Raw genomic sequence first — 16,239 nt, 5'->3', positions numbered from 1 at the left:
CAGAAATAAGTATCTATTTTCATTTTGCAGCACATGAAATCAGACTTCTAATGGAAGAAGTTTCTGGTTCGAAGTTTTTGTAGCCTAATACATTTATCCATATTCATGGGGGAACACAGAGAGCTGTAATTACTTTTCTAGCCCACTGAGTGCCTGATTGTTTCAAATATTTATTCTTCTCTTCTCCCACTCAGCTGGGTGACACTGGTCGGTACACCTGCATCGCTTCAACCCCAAGTGGCGAAGCTACATGGAGTGCATACATAGAGGTCCAAGGTAAATCAATTAGGGCTCCTCTGCGTAGAGAAAATACATAAAGGAAAATCAGAAATTGAAATGCAGAAGTTACCTGACTCTGTCATAAATTGCCAGTGCAGATGTGAACAGCATTTAGCTTACAGCTGCTTCCTGTCTATACTCAGCGTTTCTCTCTCCTTTGTTAGAGTTTGGAGTCCCAGTGCAGCCACCAAGACCCACTGACCCAAACTTGATTCCTAGTGCTCCATCGAAACCCGAGGTTACAGATGTCAGCAGAAATACAGTAACGTTGTCATGGCAACCTAATTTGAACTCAGGTGCAACACCAACCTCTTACATAATTGAGGCCTTCAGGTATGAAAGTCTCATGTGATCTTGTTGTACTTATGCTCATATATAATATGTTTTTTAAGAAGCACGTGCTAACCTGCTGTTGTGTGTGTTTTATCCTTAGCCATGCATCTGGTAGCAGCTGGCAAACTGTAGCTGAAAATGTGAAAACAGAGAGTTTTGCAGTTAAAGGGCTAAAACCTAATGCAATTTATCTATTCCTTGTGAGGGCAGCTAATGCATATGGACTAAGTGACCCAAGCCAAATATCTGATCCAGTGAAAACTCAAGGTAAGCTTTTGATACTGAACATTGTAGGTGTTCACAGTGGCTGTCACAATTTGACTGAGCAAAACCAGATGCAGGAATTCTGCTAGCTTTCATTTGTCGGTCTTGGCTATAATATATGCTAGATAGTAAAATACAATGTTTAAACTTGCATTTCCTTATAACATGGATTCTAGAAGCTGCTTAGACAGCATATTGCACTGCCTAAAGGAACCCTAGTATCTCTTATCCAAAGATAGTTATATCTTGCAGAATAGCTCTTGTTAGCAACAGAAGTAATCTCTGACTTTTTTGTTGTCACACAAATCCTCAAATTCCTTGGAAATGTTATTCTTATGTCCAGTGAAACAAATGAGGCTTAAGACTGAGACAGAAAGAGCACATAGTATAATTTGGCTTCTGCTGCATTAGGAAACAGAGAAATTTAAAATTTTAAGGAATTTGGCATCCTGAGCCAGTAAAGAAGAGTTTTTGTCAATATACTAAAAGTATTGCAATAGTACTGCTATTGAAAGTGAAACGGTAGGGAAGAGAGACACTGCTCACAGATAGCCAAGTGGAAGAAAAGGCCAGTTAATAGTGAATGAAGAAGTCATGCGCTGACTCCAGCTGTGATTGAGGTCTAGATGCAGACCAAATAGAGCTATGTAAAATTTAAAATAATTTTGTGTTCATTGTAGAAAATAAATTATACTTATGATGGTGTACAGGGAATAATGCACTGCAGCTTTGCTGTGTGCGTTTTTCCAGTGGAAATACTTTGCTTCTTATGAGGGTGAAAACTGGGCATATTCTTCTTGGCAGGAAAAATGATAGAGATCATTTTTTTTTTCCCCCTGCTTTTCCCTGCTTACTGGAGGAATTGACCCATTGGCATTTGAAGAGTGCTTGTGTTGTATGTTTGTTTCTTTGTTTGCATAAGTAAGTACATGTTTGTTTTTGAAAGGAAGTTCCTTAAAGGAAACAAAGCATTTTCATTTCCTGACTTCTCATTTTTCCTGAAGTTGGTCTGAAACCAAGTCTTTCTCTACTCCCATGGGAGATGAACAGTCTCACATTGCTGTCCTTTGTTATTACGCATTTCTTCCGGTGGGCGACCATTTCAGTGGATATATAGACAGCAGAGCCACAGCCACACGGAAAATAGGGGTTGCACAGGTTCCTTGGTCTGTTACCAAAGAGAGACTTAGTAACCTAATGTAATGATTTCTCTGTTCCTTGGAATAGGGCAACAAGTTTTATTATGCAGGCAGGCTGCAGTGTTCTGCATGAATCCGTTTTTGATGCAGTGTGGTTTCATTACTGGAGATGAGATGAGGTCTCAGGTCTGAATGTCCCAATGAACTCATCACTGTCCTGACTCTGATAAACAGTGACTGAAGCAGAGTATTCTGTTCAGTCACAGAACTGAATGGTTTATAGTGACATGGAAAAGCTTTGCTGTTTTCTGAGCATCTCATAGAGCTGAAGACTTGAGAATCACACAAAGACTGCGTGAAAATAAAAACCAATATATAACTTTTTTTATAAATTGTAAGAAATGTAATCAAATGTCAAGTTCCTTAAAACAGTTCTACTCTTCTTTCAATACTGTTTCAGTTTTGTGTAAGTTGTGGTCTAGCTAAATAAGTTCCAAAATTTCCAGTTTACTTTTGTCTATATGGTGATATAATCTTGTCCTAAATACATGGTCAGGCCAGGAGCCTAACCTACCTTCATCTTTACGCTTTACCAACATCAGCAACAACATGCTTAGGTGTTCTCACTGACAGTGCCTGTCTTGGAAGCTTGGAGCCAAAATAAGGAAGCATACATATTGTTTTATAGCACAGATGTGCAAATGGCCGAGCCTATTAATAGTTTGATTCACATTGTTGATGACTCATCTTTTATGGCTAGCAAAGAGAGAACTAATTATTCCACCGAGTTTCCTGTTACATTCTCAGCTGGGTGATATTTAGGCAAATCTTCAAACAGAAGTTTCTCTCTTCAGTGCTTTCAAACTTTGTGGGAAGGAAAATATTCTGATAAATGGACTGTTTGGTGGAACATACTACCTGTGGATTCAGCAATGACTCAGTGGTGGGGTTTTTGGTTTTGTTTTTCTGTTACTATTAGTGTTCCTTGCTAAGAATCCAGATTTGTCACCCACTAACTACACGCTAGCCACATTTTGCTTTTTTGGCTTCTTGTATATATGTTGAGGAAACCGTATGATAAAAGTTAAAAAGTGGCATAGGCCTTGTATTTACAAATAGGAGCTACATTTTTGGAAAGAAAGTTGTCCTCATGCCTTGTCTTAATCCATTATTACTAGGTTTTTGTTATTATTTAGACAAGGCCAAAAGCTGGTAAACTGAGACTATGACCACCATCCAGAAATCATGCTTTGCATCTGTTGCACTTGCATTAGTAAGTGTCTTCTATATCAGCATCAGCTGTGCTTTCCATGCCTACTGTGACTTATTACTGTACTTGTAGTTGTACATAAATATATATGCAATTTCTGTGTACTCTCTTATTGGCACTTCTTTTAAGCAGATGGGTATGGAACAGAACCCTTGAAGATTTCCTGATCTTGCATAGTCACTAGAGGAGGTCAGGCAGGGAAGCAAAGTTTATGTAATGCATTACTTTGTATCTTGAATTAGACTAATCACTAATTAGAAATCACTGTAAGTGCTTGTAATAGATTTCTCAGTCTGTGATTTTTAGCCATAGTCAGCATGGTATTTCCTTAAAATGAAGCGCTCGGAGACATATATGAAATGAATACAGAAACTATGTTACTCTGCTGTCCATAGTACCTGTCTATTTTAGACACCTTATTAGTGATTGTCTTATAAATTCTATATATTTCTGACAGTCATTCCATTTCAGTTAAATATGCTTTTCAAGGGCTTTGCATGCAGAAAATATGTTTCCATTGTACCGTTGTGTATTTTGAGAATTTGTCCCTTCATGCATATGAACAATTCTTTTGGCTACAAGTTAGACCAAATGTCAGAAGAGCTGGACAGCACTCAGCTCTGCTCTGCCTCCCATTTACAGAAGTCATCAGGAAGCCTGCAGCCACGTGGCTCCTTTTTCTTTTCCTCAGTTGTTACATTTCTTTTGTAATTAGAAACAGTAAGTTTGCCCATGAATTTATCTGAAGATACAGCTTTTGCTTTTACCGTTCTTTGTAGGTTTCCTGGACTCTGGGACTTTGCAAAGTAATAGAATGTTTTTTCCTCACAACAGCAAAAAATAAAGAGATACTGCTGTAGTCATTTACCAAAGACATCCCTGAGTGTGTTTTTTCTTTTTATGCAGCATTTCCCTCCTGTGTGTCTCTGCCGAAGAAAGTGCAGTGCATTGATTTGATACTGCCTAGGCATTGGTGATTTTCTTGGGAAAATACTACATGTAGTTTTTTTTTTACAGAATTGGGAAGTATTTTGGGTAAACTTTATTGGTGATAGCATCATATACTTTCTTATATATTCATCTGTATTTACATATACTTATTTTAACAATCTTAGATACTTGTGAGAATGGAACTTGTATTTACATGTATTTATTTTAACACTTGTATATACTTTTGAGAATGGAATCTTAAATTATTACAGATGTTCCACCAACAAGTCAAGGTGTGGATCACAAGCAGGTCCAAAGAGAACTAGGTGATGTGGTACTACATCTACACAACCCTACTATCCTTTCTTCCTCCTCAATTGAAGTTCATTGGACAGTAAGTAAAAATATGTATCACAGAGGTGCTAATGTATATTACTGAATTGTTCTGTTTGACTGCAGTGGAGTCACACTTTAAGAAGTTCTGTACTTTGTATATTTGCAGATGTTTGCCTCTGGAATGAGTGTTACTTGGGCTTTGCTTTCCACTTCATTAAATTTTGTTTCATTTCCACCATTTTATGTCTCCATAGAAAGTACTGCCTAAAATAACGGTGAGAGTTTCAGACCCCTCCTTTGGAAGCTAAAGGACTGATCAAAGCTTTCTTAAGTCATATCATTTGAAGCTTTTGCACTGCTTGCAGTAGGAAGTGTATCAGTCCCGTTAATGAGATAACACGGGCACTTGCCTGTCTGTCAGTCACCAGTGGAGAGGAATACTGCATAATTCTGTTTGAAAGTGTTACCTCCATCCTACATACATACTGAGAAACACACCTAAACCTGTATAGCCTCATCTGAACCTACCCTTTCCCATGATGCTGTGATGAGTACACACAGTACAGGGAGAAGAGACAAAAATGTCAGATGGTTTTCAGTGGTTGCGGTGATGTTGCTCTGGTGGGAGGGTGCAGGAAGCTGGCTGCATAGGGGATATAGCAGAGGAAATGAGGGAGTGAGGAAACAATACTGTAGGAGGCCTGAAACAAAGGGAATGGGAACATAGGTGGAAAAAGATTCAAATAGGCTTAGAAGGCTGAAGCCTCAGTGAGAAAAAGGATTAGAAGTGGCTTACCGTGGGAGACATTTGGCAATCAAGAGGTAGAAATGAAGAGAAAGAACAGCACGGGAAACAGCAAGTACCAAGCAATGAGATAAGAAAATGTAAGTCGAAGAAGAGCAGTTTTTAAACAGAATGCAGAATGGAATAAAAACGGGGGATAATTATATCAGATGTAGGAATAAATCCAAAAGGAGTGAGCTTGGAGATCTTTTTATGACTTCTGTCTGAACATGTCAATATATTGGCAGAGACAGTGTATGGGAGTACAGAGTGTAGCCCCTGCCATGCCATGGCAGAACACCTTGAATAAGAACAAAAGATATTTTTACTTTGTAAAGGAGCCCTAACGCAATGGGGTCCTGGTCTATGACCAGGGCTCCTTGGTGCTGCAGAAGTACAAATAATATCTCCTGTGTTGCACAGTAATTACACTGTCACCTGTGGTACGACCACCTGCAGCAGTCAATCTCCTGTTTGAACTAATAGCATTAAAACATCTTTGAGGTTCCTAGCATGATTTTGTTTGACCTTTACTTACAGAACAACCTTTTCCAGACAGGCAGTTTTTGTCAGTCTCTTGGGTGGCCTGTGGCTACTCTGCAGTTTCAAAAATGAGCATTACCTCAGTTTCAGCTAACACACACATTTTTTAATGTGATTATTAAAAATGAAACGTTGCTTTTTGGAGTAAAACTGCAAGCAGTATTCTTATAGCACTGTATGAGATTTTTAAAAATATGGAAAATCTGATGCCCTTATAAGAATGTTTTTGTTGTTGTTATGAGACTTTCTTACTCATCAGAAATTGAAACCGTTAGTTAAAAGATAGTGAATGCTCCACAGGAGATCACTTCTATAAGATAGCTTTCTGTTTCAGCTGTAGCCAAACACATTGAGTCTCACCCTTGTTTACGTTAAGATCTCTTTCTCCATACACATGATATAAAATGGCCATGGACAAAAAAGCAATCAGGACCACCATGTGTCATTTTAGTTCATTTTTCCAAGTCTCATCTGTGTTACTGTACTGAGTTTTGTGAGCCTCTTCTGAGCCCTCTCAAAACAGCCCTTTCCGTCTGGCTGAGAAGCCTCCCACCGAGCGGGTGGACACGGAGGAGCCACTTGGGCCAACCTGCCCTGGGACAGAGCCCAGCGTAATCACAGTGATGGAGATAGTGCCAGCTGACTGCCCTCACAATTCCCTTTCTCCAGAGGGAAGCAGGCAGGAAGTGGTGCTCATTTCATGGATTTGAGGAAGCTTCCACACCTCAGGAGAGCTGTCAGGCGGTCTCTTTGATCTCCTTATTCATCACCCTGAGTTGCAGAGCTGTAGATCCCCTGCCCTCACCCTCCTCCTTTCCCTCATGAGCCCCCCTCCCTACTAAGCAGGTTCGGGAGGGCAGAAGCCTGCTCTGTCCTGAGCTCCTCTGATGTTCTGTGGATGCAAAGGATGCCTGTTTCATGGAGCTGGGTATATTGTGCAGCTCCGTTATCCCCCTTTAATGCCTTCATAAATCCACGGAAACCAGCACAGTTCTACCAACATCAAACAGATTAATGCGCTTGTGAATCAGGCCTATAATTTGCTGTAATGCAAGGAGCCTTTATCTGCTTTGGCACTGTTGTTTATTTTGTGTAAAATGAACAGATAGTCCGAGGACCCTGCATAGTGTCACAAAGATCATTCCTGGTTCATATTTGTTGAAGTATGTGTTATGTATTCTGCTGTCTTGCCAGGTGGACCAGCAATCCCAGTATATTCAAGGATATAAAATTCTGTACCGGCCTACACCAGCATCCTATGGAGAGTCAGAGTGGTTAATCTTTGAAGTGAGGACTCCAACCAAAAACAGCGTTATCATTCCTGAGCTGAGGAAAGGTGTAAACTACGAAATCAAGGCCCGCCCTTTTTTTAATGAGTTTCAGGGAGCAGATAGTGAAGTGAAATTTGCAAAGACCCTGGAAGAAGGCAAGTAGGATCCCAACTCTCTTCATCTTTCCTTTTTGAAGTAGTCATCTGGTCTGCTTTCCTCTGCTATGTTCATTATTTGATTTTGTTTGAAGTGCACACTGTTTGAGAACAGCAATCTGCGGCAGCAGAGGCTGTATTGGGCTGATCATTATGTGGATTGTTTGGTGACACAGAAGTAAATATTCAGAACCAGGCACGAGAGAGAGAGAGGGATGTGCAAAAATCCTGTCTAACACACAATGGGAAATACGTTTTTTATCTTCACTGCAGTGTGCTCTCCTCCCTGCTGAGTTCAGGGTCTGGTCACAAGTGACTTCTGTCAGGTTCAAGCACTTACTAATCACTATCTTGAGTAGATAGCAGACACCACAGAAATCATCAAAGCACTGTAGCTGAGGGAATGGAAGCCACATTTTTAGAAGGCTTTCATATCTGGATCAATCAGTAAGACAAAATGAAAAGATGACTGAGGGCAAGAGATATAGTGAACTAAATTAAGTATTTCCATCTCATACATGTGCTGAAAAGAGGAGGTTGATGAAGCTGTTCCTTTTGTTGCTGTTCTGGCATAATAAGCATATGAGATGTCCAGTGTCTCTGAATAGGGATTTCAGTGTCTCTGCTGGGAGGTGATACCCTTCCTTTTCTCTCTTCCCTCTCCAGTATAAATGCATAGCTCTGGCTTACTGCCTTAGGTGACTGAGAGGTGTGCTTAACTGTATTCATCCTAAGTATCCCATTTTTAGAAAGATATTTAAAATGCAAAACAGAAGTTTTTATTACAGTGGTGTTAATACTAACACATTCTGTCCTGATTTTATTAAGTTTTGTATTACTCATTATTATTTACACACTAGAGGAACTGAGGTTTAGCATTCTATTGGAGTCAATTTGTAGACTTCATTTTTCAAAACTGTTCATCCTGGATGAGGTGATTTGAGACCAATGAGGAATTCAGTGCTCAGGACTTTGGCATTCAGGTAACGGGTATCTGGGTTTGAAGGGTCTGATGACCAGTGTGACTTTTCCTGTCCTGCACAGCCAGACCACAGCAAAACTCAGCAGCCTGGCTGCAGTTTCATGTTGCTTTCCTTGTGTATCATTTTAGCTCGTGGACAAGAATTGCCCTTAATGAAGGGTAAGGCATAAAAGAATGCATTTGTGTAGCCCAGAAACCAGCTTTTTCATAAAAAAGCTCACTGCTCCACAACGCACTTAACCATTCAATCCTTCTCTCCAAACAAACAGCTCCTAGTGCTCCACCTCAGAGCGTTTCAGTGACTAAGAACGATGGGAACGGGACAGCAATTGTGGTCACCTGGCAGCCGCCCCCCGAGGACAACCAGAACGGGATGGTTCAGGAATACAAGGTACAGCGGGCACCCTGTGGTCCCCTGGCACAGGGGCTCTTGTCCAGGTGCCGACAGATCGGGCTGTTTGTGGGTGCTCAGCTCCATCTACTGGTTAGTCAGCGCAAAGGAGGTAGAAAATCCCTTCTTTGATTCAAACTCCATATTTAGTAATTCTCTCTAGATGGTAAAAAGCAATTAAAACAGCCTCCATAAATCAAAGCTAGGGGTCAACACTTTTAATTAAAACAACTACCTTCTTACCTTCATTATAAATTGAGAAATGCGCACCCAAGTAGAGAGGGAACCATACCAGTTTGAGAACTGTTTTGTGACTCAAAGACATTGGCCGAGGTAATAAATATAAACAGGCTTAATGAGTTGAAAAGCTCGGGGATAATAATTAACAGTGTTAAGATCTGAGTAAATTATGCGTAACTGGGTAGTTAAAACAAATCGAAAACTTACATGTAAAGAATGTGCTTGTATAATACTGTATGTATTTAGTGTATAGAAATTTTTCTTTCACACAAGCACAGTTCTCATTATGCCATTTAATTTTTAACAAATTGTAACTACATTTTCAAATGTTCATTATTTGATGTTTGCTTAGCAACATATACTGTATTTATTTTCAGTTCAAATTGTTTTGCGATAATTTACATAGCAAAGTAAATGAAGCTTATTTTTCCTAAGCAAGCTACAGATATTTTAAATGTGGTTATCAAGTAAGCTTTATATCCACAGAGAGGCAGGATCTTTGGTTTCAGTCTCCTTCAAATGTGCATTATTGAGAAGGTTTTTTTCAAATGAGAGTGGCTTGACTATTTTTTCAGGTTAAAACACTGTGCTATAGGCATACATGCCTCGCCATCAGAACTCATTCTGCTATTTTTTTTTTCCTCAGGAGAAAAGGGAAAGGGAAGAGATCACTAAGCTTCATGGTCAATTTAGAATAATAAAATGCCTTCCAGAACCAGGTCAACTAGTAAAAAAATCAGTTTATGGCTTAGTTTTAGATATATAATACAAAGTTATTTTATTTAAAGGCAGACCTTGAGCTGAAGAGATAGAATTATTTCCATCAAGAAACTGCATCAGAGGAACGTTAAGGTTGTAAGGACAAAACAATAAAAGTTAGGAAATTCACATTTCCAAGTGGATGTAATACCTAATATACCTCCTAGCATTTAGAGGTAATAGGCCACCAGGTGTAGGAGGAAGCATCTTTTAATGCTTGTGTAGCAGTAGATGGCACACTGGCACATTTTCCATCTACATTTGTTGTGTGGGTGCCATTATTTTCCTTCATGATTTTCTCCATGGACACAAAAGAGACACAATGAATATGCATGTTGCTACTATTTAAGTTGCTATACATAATTAACATTTTGTCTAAAAACTAAATGTATGCAGAACCAGTGATTTAAGATTAAGAACTTATAACAAGAAAAAAAACTCAAACAAATGGGAATCTTTTAAAATTTTCTCTTTTTTTTTTTTTCCCCCTCATTTTTTTATCTCCTTTGTTTTCTCCCAGAAAAAGGGTACAAATATGCCGGGGAATTCTTTGTTTTCTCAGCAACTCAGATCTAATTACTTACTGTAATTAAAGGATAAAATAAATAGGAAGGAGGATACCATCTTAATTGAAGAAGTTTCAGTAGCACACACAAAAATGCAGAAATTCCCATCACAGGAGAAGGCGTTCCCTCCTCTAGCATGAAGTTAGAAATTCTCTTGTTATACTGATTGTTTCTTCACTTATCTGTCTATTATAATTTGAATTCCTCCTTTCTTCCTAACATTCTAAAAGTTTGTTTTCACTTGCCTATTTAGATATAAAATCAGATATCATATGGCAAAAACAACTTAGCACTCTTGTTTTTTGAATTTCTCCGTGTATTCGAGTGCCTAAGAACAAAACATTTTTATGAATTAGTAGCGCATAATTGCAAGTACATAATAAATTGTGTTATGGTTTGCGCATACACCGTTGTGCAAGGTGTCAGTAACAATTTCTGTGAAAACAGGATAAGTCAAAATGGACATGTAAATCTTTTGTTCCTCACTTTTTCGAGCTCTTATTTACATAAGAGCATTTTCATGGACTGTCCTGTAGCATTTAAGAGCAATATTACTAATACTACTAATAATTAAAATGCTACTACTGACTGAGACAGTTTCTATTTAGTATCAGAATATAAAAAGTAGATTGTATTCTCTTTGTGTCTTCTGACCTGCTCTGCAGCAGCAGTTATGTATATGCTGTGTTTGGATTAAATTTCAAAGGAGCTTAAAATACATTTCAGATCTACACAGTGTCCCACTAGCCTTCTTTCAATCCTTGGCATCCAGAGAAGGAAAAAGGGTCTTACATTGAAGGTAAAATAAAATTTCCAGTGTCCAGGCAGAAAGGGCTCTACAGAAACGGCCCCAGCAGTTGTTCCATATTTGAAACTCTAGTTCACTCACCCGGCCACCTCCACAGCGGCAGAATTGCGCGAGAGATTAAGAGCAACTATCTGGGTACTAAGTCTTTTAGGAGTTCCATATGTCAGAAGTTAAATCTTCCATCCCATGTGCAATCGGCATAGTTTCAGAAATGCTGCTGTTCTCAGGAAAGTTTGCTTCTTTACAGATAAAGTCCTGAATTTAACTAATTTAATATCCCTGATAAATATTCATTGTAGAGCATATACATGTGTGGAAAAGGAAATCAACACAGCTTCATCAATTTTTTGGCCAATCTAGATTAGTGGCTACTTCACTTTTAATAGCAGTTGGGAGTTCAACCGTACTCTTAGAAGCATTTCCCACATCAATGCTTCAGGCCTAAAGAGATGAAAATATTCCACCATATTGTTTATTCCAGTCGTTTGTTATCACTGATCTAATTTATAAAGTGGTGAATTGAAGTTGTTGGACCTCTGTCCTGATCTTATCTGAAAACTGAGGTCGGATACCATGCTGTTGTCTCTCAACAGAAGATGGCATATTGCTCAATCCTTGCCTCTTGCTGCCATTCAACAAAAAAAAGTAACATTTGGATTCCAGTGTGACATCAATCCTCTTGTGATGTCATGTGATGAAAGACTTGCCCTTGCACTTGAGTGAAGAAAGCCTTCATCTTCCTGATGAAGAGAATTGTAAATTCATTTAACTGAATGCTCTTACCTTGTTGGTTATGGGAATGATTCTGGGCTACCAGGCTTCCCTTATTTGTTCTGTTTTACTGGTGCTTTTAGTTTTATTAGCACAAAGTCACTGGTTGAACTGTAAATGAATTACAATAAACCCATCAAATAATTCTAGTAGTTGGAGCTGCTCTTGGGAGTATCTTTTCAGTATCCGCACAGTGCCTAGGACAGAAATCCGTGACTGCAGATGTTAGGGTAGTGATACATTCTAAATTTCTTTATCTAGCAGAAAGGAATGTGTCATCCTTCCTTCCACATGTCCTTTGGTGTTGAATTTTGAACATTTGTACATACCATACGCTTACTTCTCTGCAGGTTTGGTGTCTTGGCAATGAAAGTCGATACCATATAAACAAGACGGTAGATGGTTCCACCCTTTCTGTAGTCATCCCCTCCCTAGTTCCTGGTATTCGATACAGCGTGGAAGTGGCAGCAAGTACCGGGGCAGGACCTGGAGTGAAAAGTGATCCCCAGTTTATCCAATTAGGTAAGCCTGCTAGTAATCCTACCTATTGGTTTCAGTGATTTTTGTTTGTTTGCTTTTGTCTTTTATGGCATCAGAAGTACTTTCAAGACAACTGAAACACAGATAGTGTTACTTGATCCCTAGAATAGCAGGATTTTGGCATTTCTGGTTTTAAACTTGCCTTAGAACTCCATAGTAAAGATGGGATTATAACAACACAGGTTTTGTTAATCTCCCAGTTCAGCAATGCTTTTTGCATATTGATTTTTCAAAGTGAATTTTCACACATAAGATTGGTATAATAAAACATGTAGGGAAGTCTGAGTCACTAAGTTTTGGCTCACTTTAGTTTCGGGATCTAATTTGTCTCGATCAGATTTTATCTTTCTTTGTTGAAGCAAAAAAAACAAGGGCACACTAAAATTAGGCACAATCAGTATCAGCTATGTGTAGAAGCTAGTAAATAACCTGAGTACAGGAAAAAGAGGTACACAACTGATTTGCAATAATATTGACTTCTAACTTCATTTAAATGAAACATCTCTCTGTCATAAATGCAGATCAGGGGCTTTGGTCCTGGATATATCTGGGAGAAATGCATCTTTGCTGTTGGTTAGCTGAAGATTATTTAAAATACCTTTAGGTATAGTCATATGCTGCTTTACCAGTACACCTGTGTCAATATAGCTTATCATTACAGTATATAATTGTGAAAGCAAACTCAGAGTGTTGCTTTGGGCTTTGTGTCATATCTCTGTCTGTATCATTAGTAGATCTTCCTTGTTATTTCACTTTTTATATTTAAAAATCCATAGTACGTGCAGGTGAAAACAAGACTGAATGACTAATATATTCTCTGGAAAATTATGTGTACGTTTCCATGGCTATTAAGATGAAGGTCATCTTTAACTTACTTGACTTATACAGCCATATGATTCCCAGTTATATCAATAGGGGTTTGTGACAAAATTACATACAGCTTATATGACATTCCATTAATGTGTGCAAAATCCCATAGTTATTTTTTGGATGGTTCTTTCCTACAGCCAGATTTCCAGTCAATGCCAAGTTTGTTCTATATAGCTTAGATTTTGAAAATTTAAATTACTGAGGCGTATGAGTGTAAAATAATGGGGTAGCCTTGGTGTTCAAAGCCAAAGACCTTGTAAACACTTTTCCCCCCCCCTTTTCCTTGATAAGAAAGTGCTAAATGAAGGTGAGTTTCATAATAGAACTTAATCACTGTAGTGTTTTGCTAAGTGAAAAAAGTAACAAATGAGACTCTCTCGTGGTAAGATTTTTACCTGCTTCTGGTTTCCTGCCCTTACTGACTCTCTGTTAGAAGGCATGAAGCAATCCCACATCTCAGAGGGTATTCAAATGTGCAGTCCTGGTAGAATCCATGTAATTCCTTGTGGTTGGATTTGGTTTCATAGTCTGTACTCTTGCTTCTAATTAAGTGGCATAGCCAAATATACATATACTGTAGTGAAAATCCCATACTTTGCTTGTTACATGGCAAAGACCTGGAGACGGGAGTCTTGTGGAGATCCATGCCTCTAAAAGCAGCACAAAGAAATACCTAGACAGTGCTGCAATCCTTTTGGCAACTGCAAGAGGCTGCTGAAAATTAGTGCTTACATTTTAGGGGAGTACCCTTTAATAGCAAAGACCGACCTAAAATCATCAAGGCAGAAGAATGGCTGCAGTTCACCTAACTCTACCCTGTGATACAAGTTCTCTTACAGCCCCCGCAAGGAATCAAATTCTTAGTTCTTGGATGTGCTCCCAGCATGGGGGTGGAGCAGACGCTGCAGTTTTCTGGTAGCTCTTCTGAAGAAAGAAAATTAATTTGTTGATGTCATCAATTGGCACTTTTCACCAGCAATAAATTACATGGTTACAGAGAAAGGGAAGGGAGGCCAGAGCGGGGGGAGGAAAGAGGACCAAGGATGCTACTTTTAGAAGGTTTGAAAGAGTCCTGACTCTCTCAGTGTTTGACAATGAAAACTTCAAGTTTTGACATTTCTGTCACTGATCTCAGCGATTGCTTCAGGAAATCTTCTCCTGATACCTGAATTAGTACAATCCTTCCTTTTTGTTTGTTTGGTAGGTTGGTTGGTTTGGTTTTTTTGTTTTGTTTTTAAGCTAAGAATTCTGTGTGATTTAGATATTCACTTAGAGTTTTTTTGTTTTATTTTTGGGGTTTTTTAAATAACTTTTCATCAAAATCAAATGTCTATCATCTGTGTTTTCCATATGAAAAATGAAACTAAGTTGTTGCTGGTTCTGAAGAATCCAAAGAAGAGTGATTTTTCCCCAATGTAACCTACTATCTCGCACAGCAAATTCGTAATTGAGTCTGCATGCTGTGCTGGGTGCTCCTGGGCTTGTGCCTGTGAGAAATGCCTGGGCAGAGTTTGAGCCAGGTGGGTGACAGGAGGAAGCTTCACCTGTCGGAGGTTGCCTTTCGGAACAAGAGGGGCAGACAGGAGAAATGGGATTCTCGGAGAGCTGAGGCGTGCAATCGCCGTCCCATGCATCAGCTGAGCTGTGATAACTGACCTTGTGCACACACTTAACCTGCTACAAAGACAGGTACAAATTGTGAGTTCCAAGCTCTTTCATCTTTCATCTCTCAGCTGATGTGAAGCAGCTCACTGAACTGCGGTACCCCAGGCTTCCCGTGCCACCTGGGACGAGCCAACAATATACTTGCTTGTTATTAAAAAATCACCTTTCAGTGTTTAAAATCATGAGATCAACTGAAAAATCATGCGTCTTCTTCAAACACTCCCTTTGGGGCTTCTGAATTTTCCTCTTGGCTTTTGAATGACCTTTTAAAGCTTTCTGTGTGTTTCCAAGGGATTGAAAACCACTTGTTTGTTTGTTTTAAAAGTTGATATTTTACATAATGAAGAACCTCAAGAGCTTTGGTGTTAAGGAAAGAAATGGTATTTCATGAGAGGTAGCCACAGCTCACTATACTGTGCTTATAATACTGTGCCGTGGAGAAAAAATAACTGAAGAATTTTGGTAGAAGTTATTTTCTTCTCACAGCATGTAACTTCAGGACACTGGGTACAAAAATGCTCTGTACAGAAAGATGAGGATTATCACAACAAATTATTTTTTGCTGATCTCTAGCCTAACTTTTGTACAGTGATGGGATACAACCTGTTGTAGCTCGGCACTGTTATCTGTGCTGGCTGGCAAACAAGTAGTGAAATTGGAACATATTGCAACATATTTTCTCCAGGATACCAACTCTGAGAAGCTCCACAACTGCAGTTAATGTTACTCTTAAACACATAATTTGTATTAATATGTGATATGCGGTTATTTATTAAGAGACGTCTGCACATTTATAATAAATGTTGAGTGCGTTGTTCAACCAGTGGATGTCTCAAGTGTACAAAACACAGGAAAATCTCACTGAATCTTTAGTATTTTAATTGCTTCATTTAGGAAATGTGATTTGTGAACTAGCTAGCATGCCTTCAGGGATTTCATTCTGTCAGCCCTTGAAGTACATCTACTGTGATCGTTGTAAGGGTTTTTTGTTGATATTTTTTGTCTTTTGGCCTTCAAATGATTTGAAGAAAGTGATCTTTTTTTTTTCTTCCCCTTGCAGCAAGACCTTACAAACCAGTTCCGTGCTCTCTCCTCAAATCGTATATTAAAAGATTGAAACACCAAATTGATATTTTTCCAGTTTTGGAAACATATATAACTGAAAGGAGACAAAACAGCATATTCCTAACCTAGTGATACCTTACCAAATAATTTTCATATTGCATCATGCACATATATTTGAGGAAACACTCAGATATTATGTTGCAGGTGTTTTGCAAGTTTTGAATTGCCAGAGTTAGCAATGTCAAAAAAACTTAGATCTTCCAACTTATTTTTTGTAC

At 38.8% G+C, this 16,239-nt stretch overlaps 1 protein-coding gene across 11 annotated transcripts in view; it reads left to right on the top strand.

Moving 5' to 3' along the window:
* The window catches only part of ROBO1 (roundabout guidance receptor 1), a 736,887-nt gene that overhangs the window by 680,292 nt on the left and 40,356 nt on the right, over positions 1 to 16,239 (top strand). For all 11 annotated transcript variants that reach the window (XM_065064434.1, XM_065064469.1, XM_065064416.1 and 8 more), the window contains 7 exons: positions 195 to 276; positions 444 to 612; positions 713 to 879; positions 4,488 to 4,609; positions 7,073 to 7,304; positions 8,556 to 8,677; positions 12,172 to 12,343. In XM_065064434.1, coding sequence (XP_064920506.1) covers positions 195 to 276; positions 444 to 612; positions 713 to 879; positions 4,488 to 4,609; positions 7,073 to 7,304; positions 8,556 to 8,677; positions 12,172 to 12,343 — 1,066 coding nt within the window. The remainder of the gene's footprint in view (positions 1 to 194; positions 277 to 443; positions 613 to 712; positions 880 to 4,487; positions 4,610 to 7,072; positions 7,305 to 8,555; positions 8,678 to 12,171; positions 12,344 to 16,239) is intronic.

Source organism: Columba livia, chromosome 1 (assembly GCF_036013475.1).
Source record: "Columba livia isolate bColLiv1 breed racing homer chromosome 1, bColLiv1.pat.W.v2, whole genome shotgun sequence".
Classification (NCBI taxonomy): Eukaryota; Metazoa; Chordata; class Aves; order Columbiformes; family Columbidae; genus Columba; species Columba livia.
This window is presented reverse-complemented; position numbering and strand designations above follow the sequence as displayed.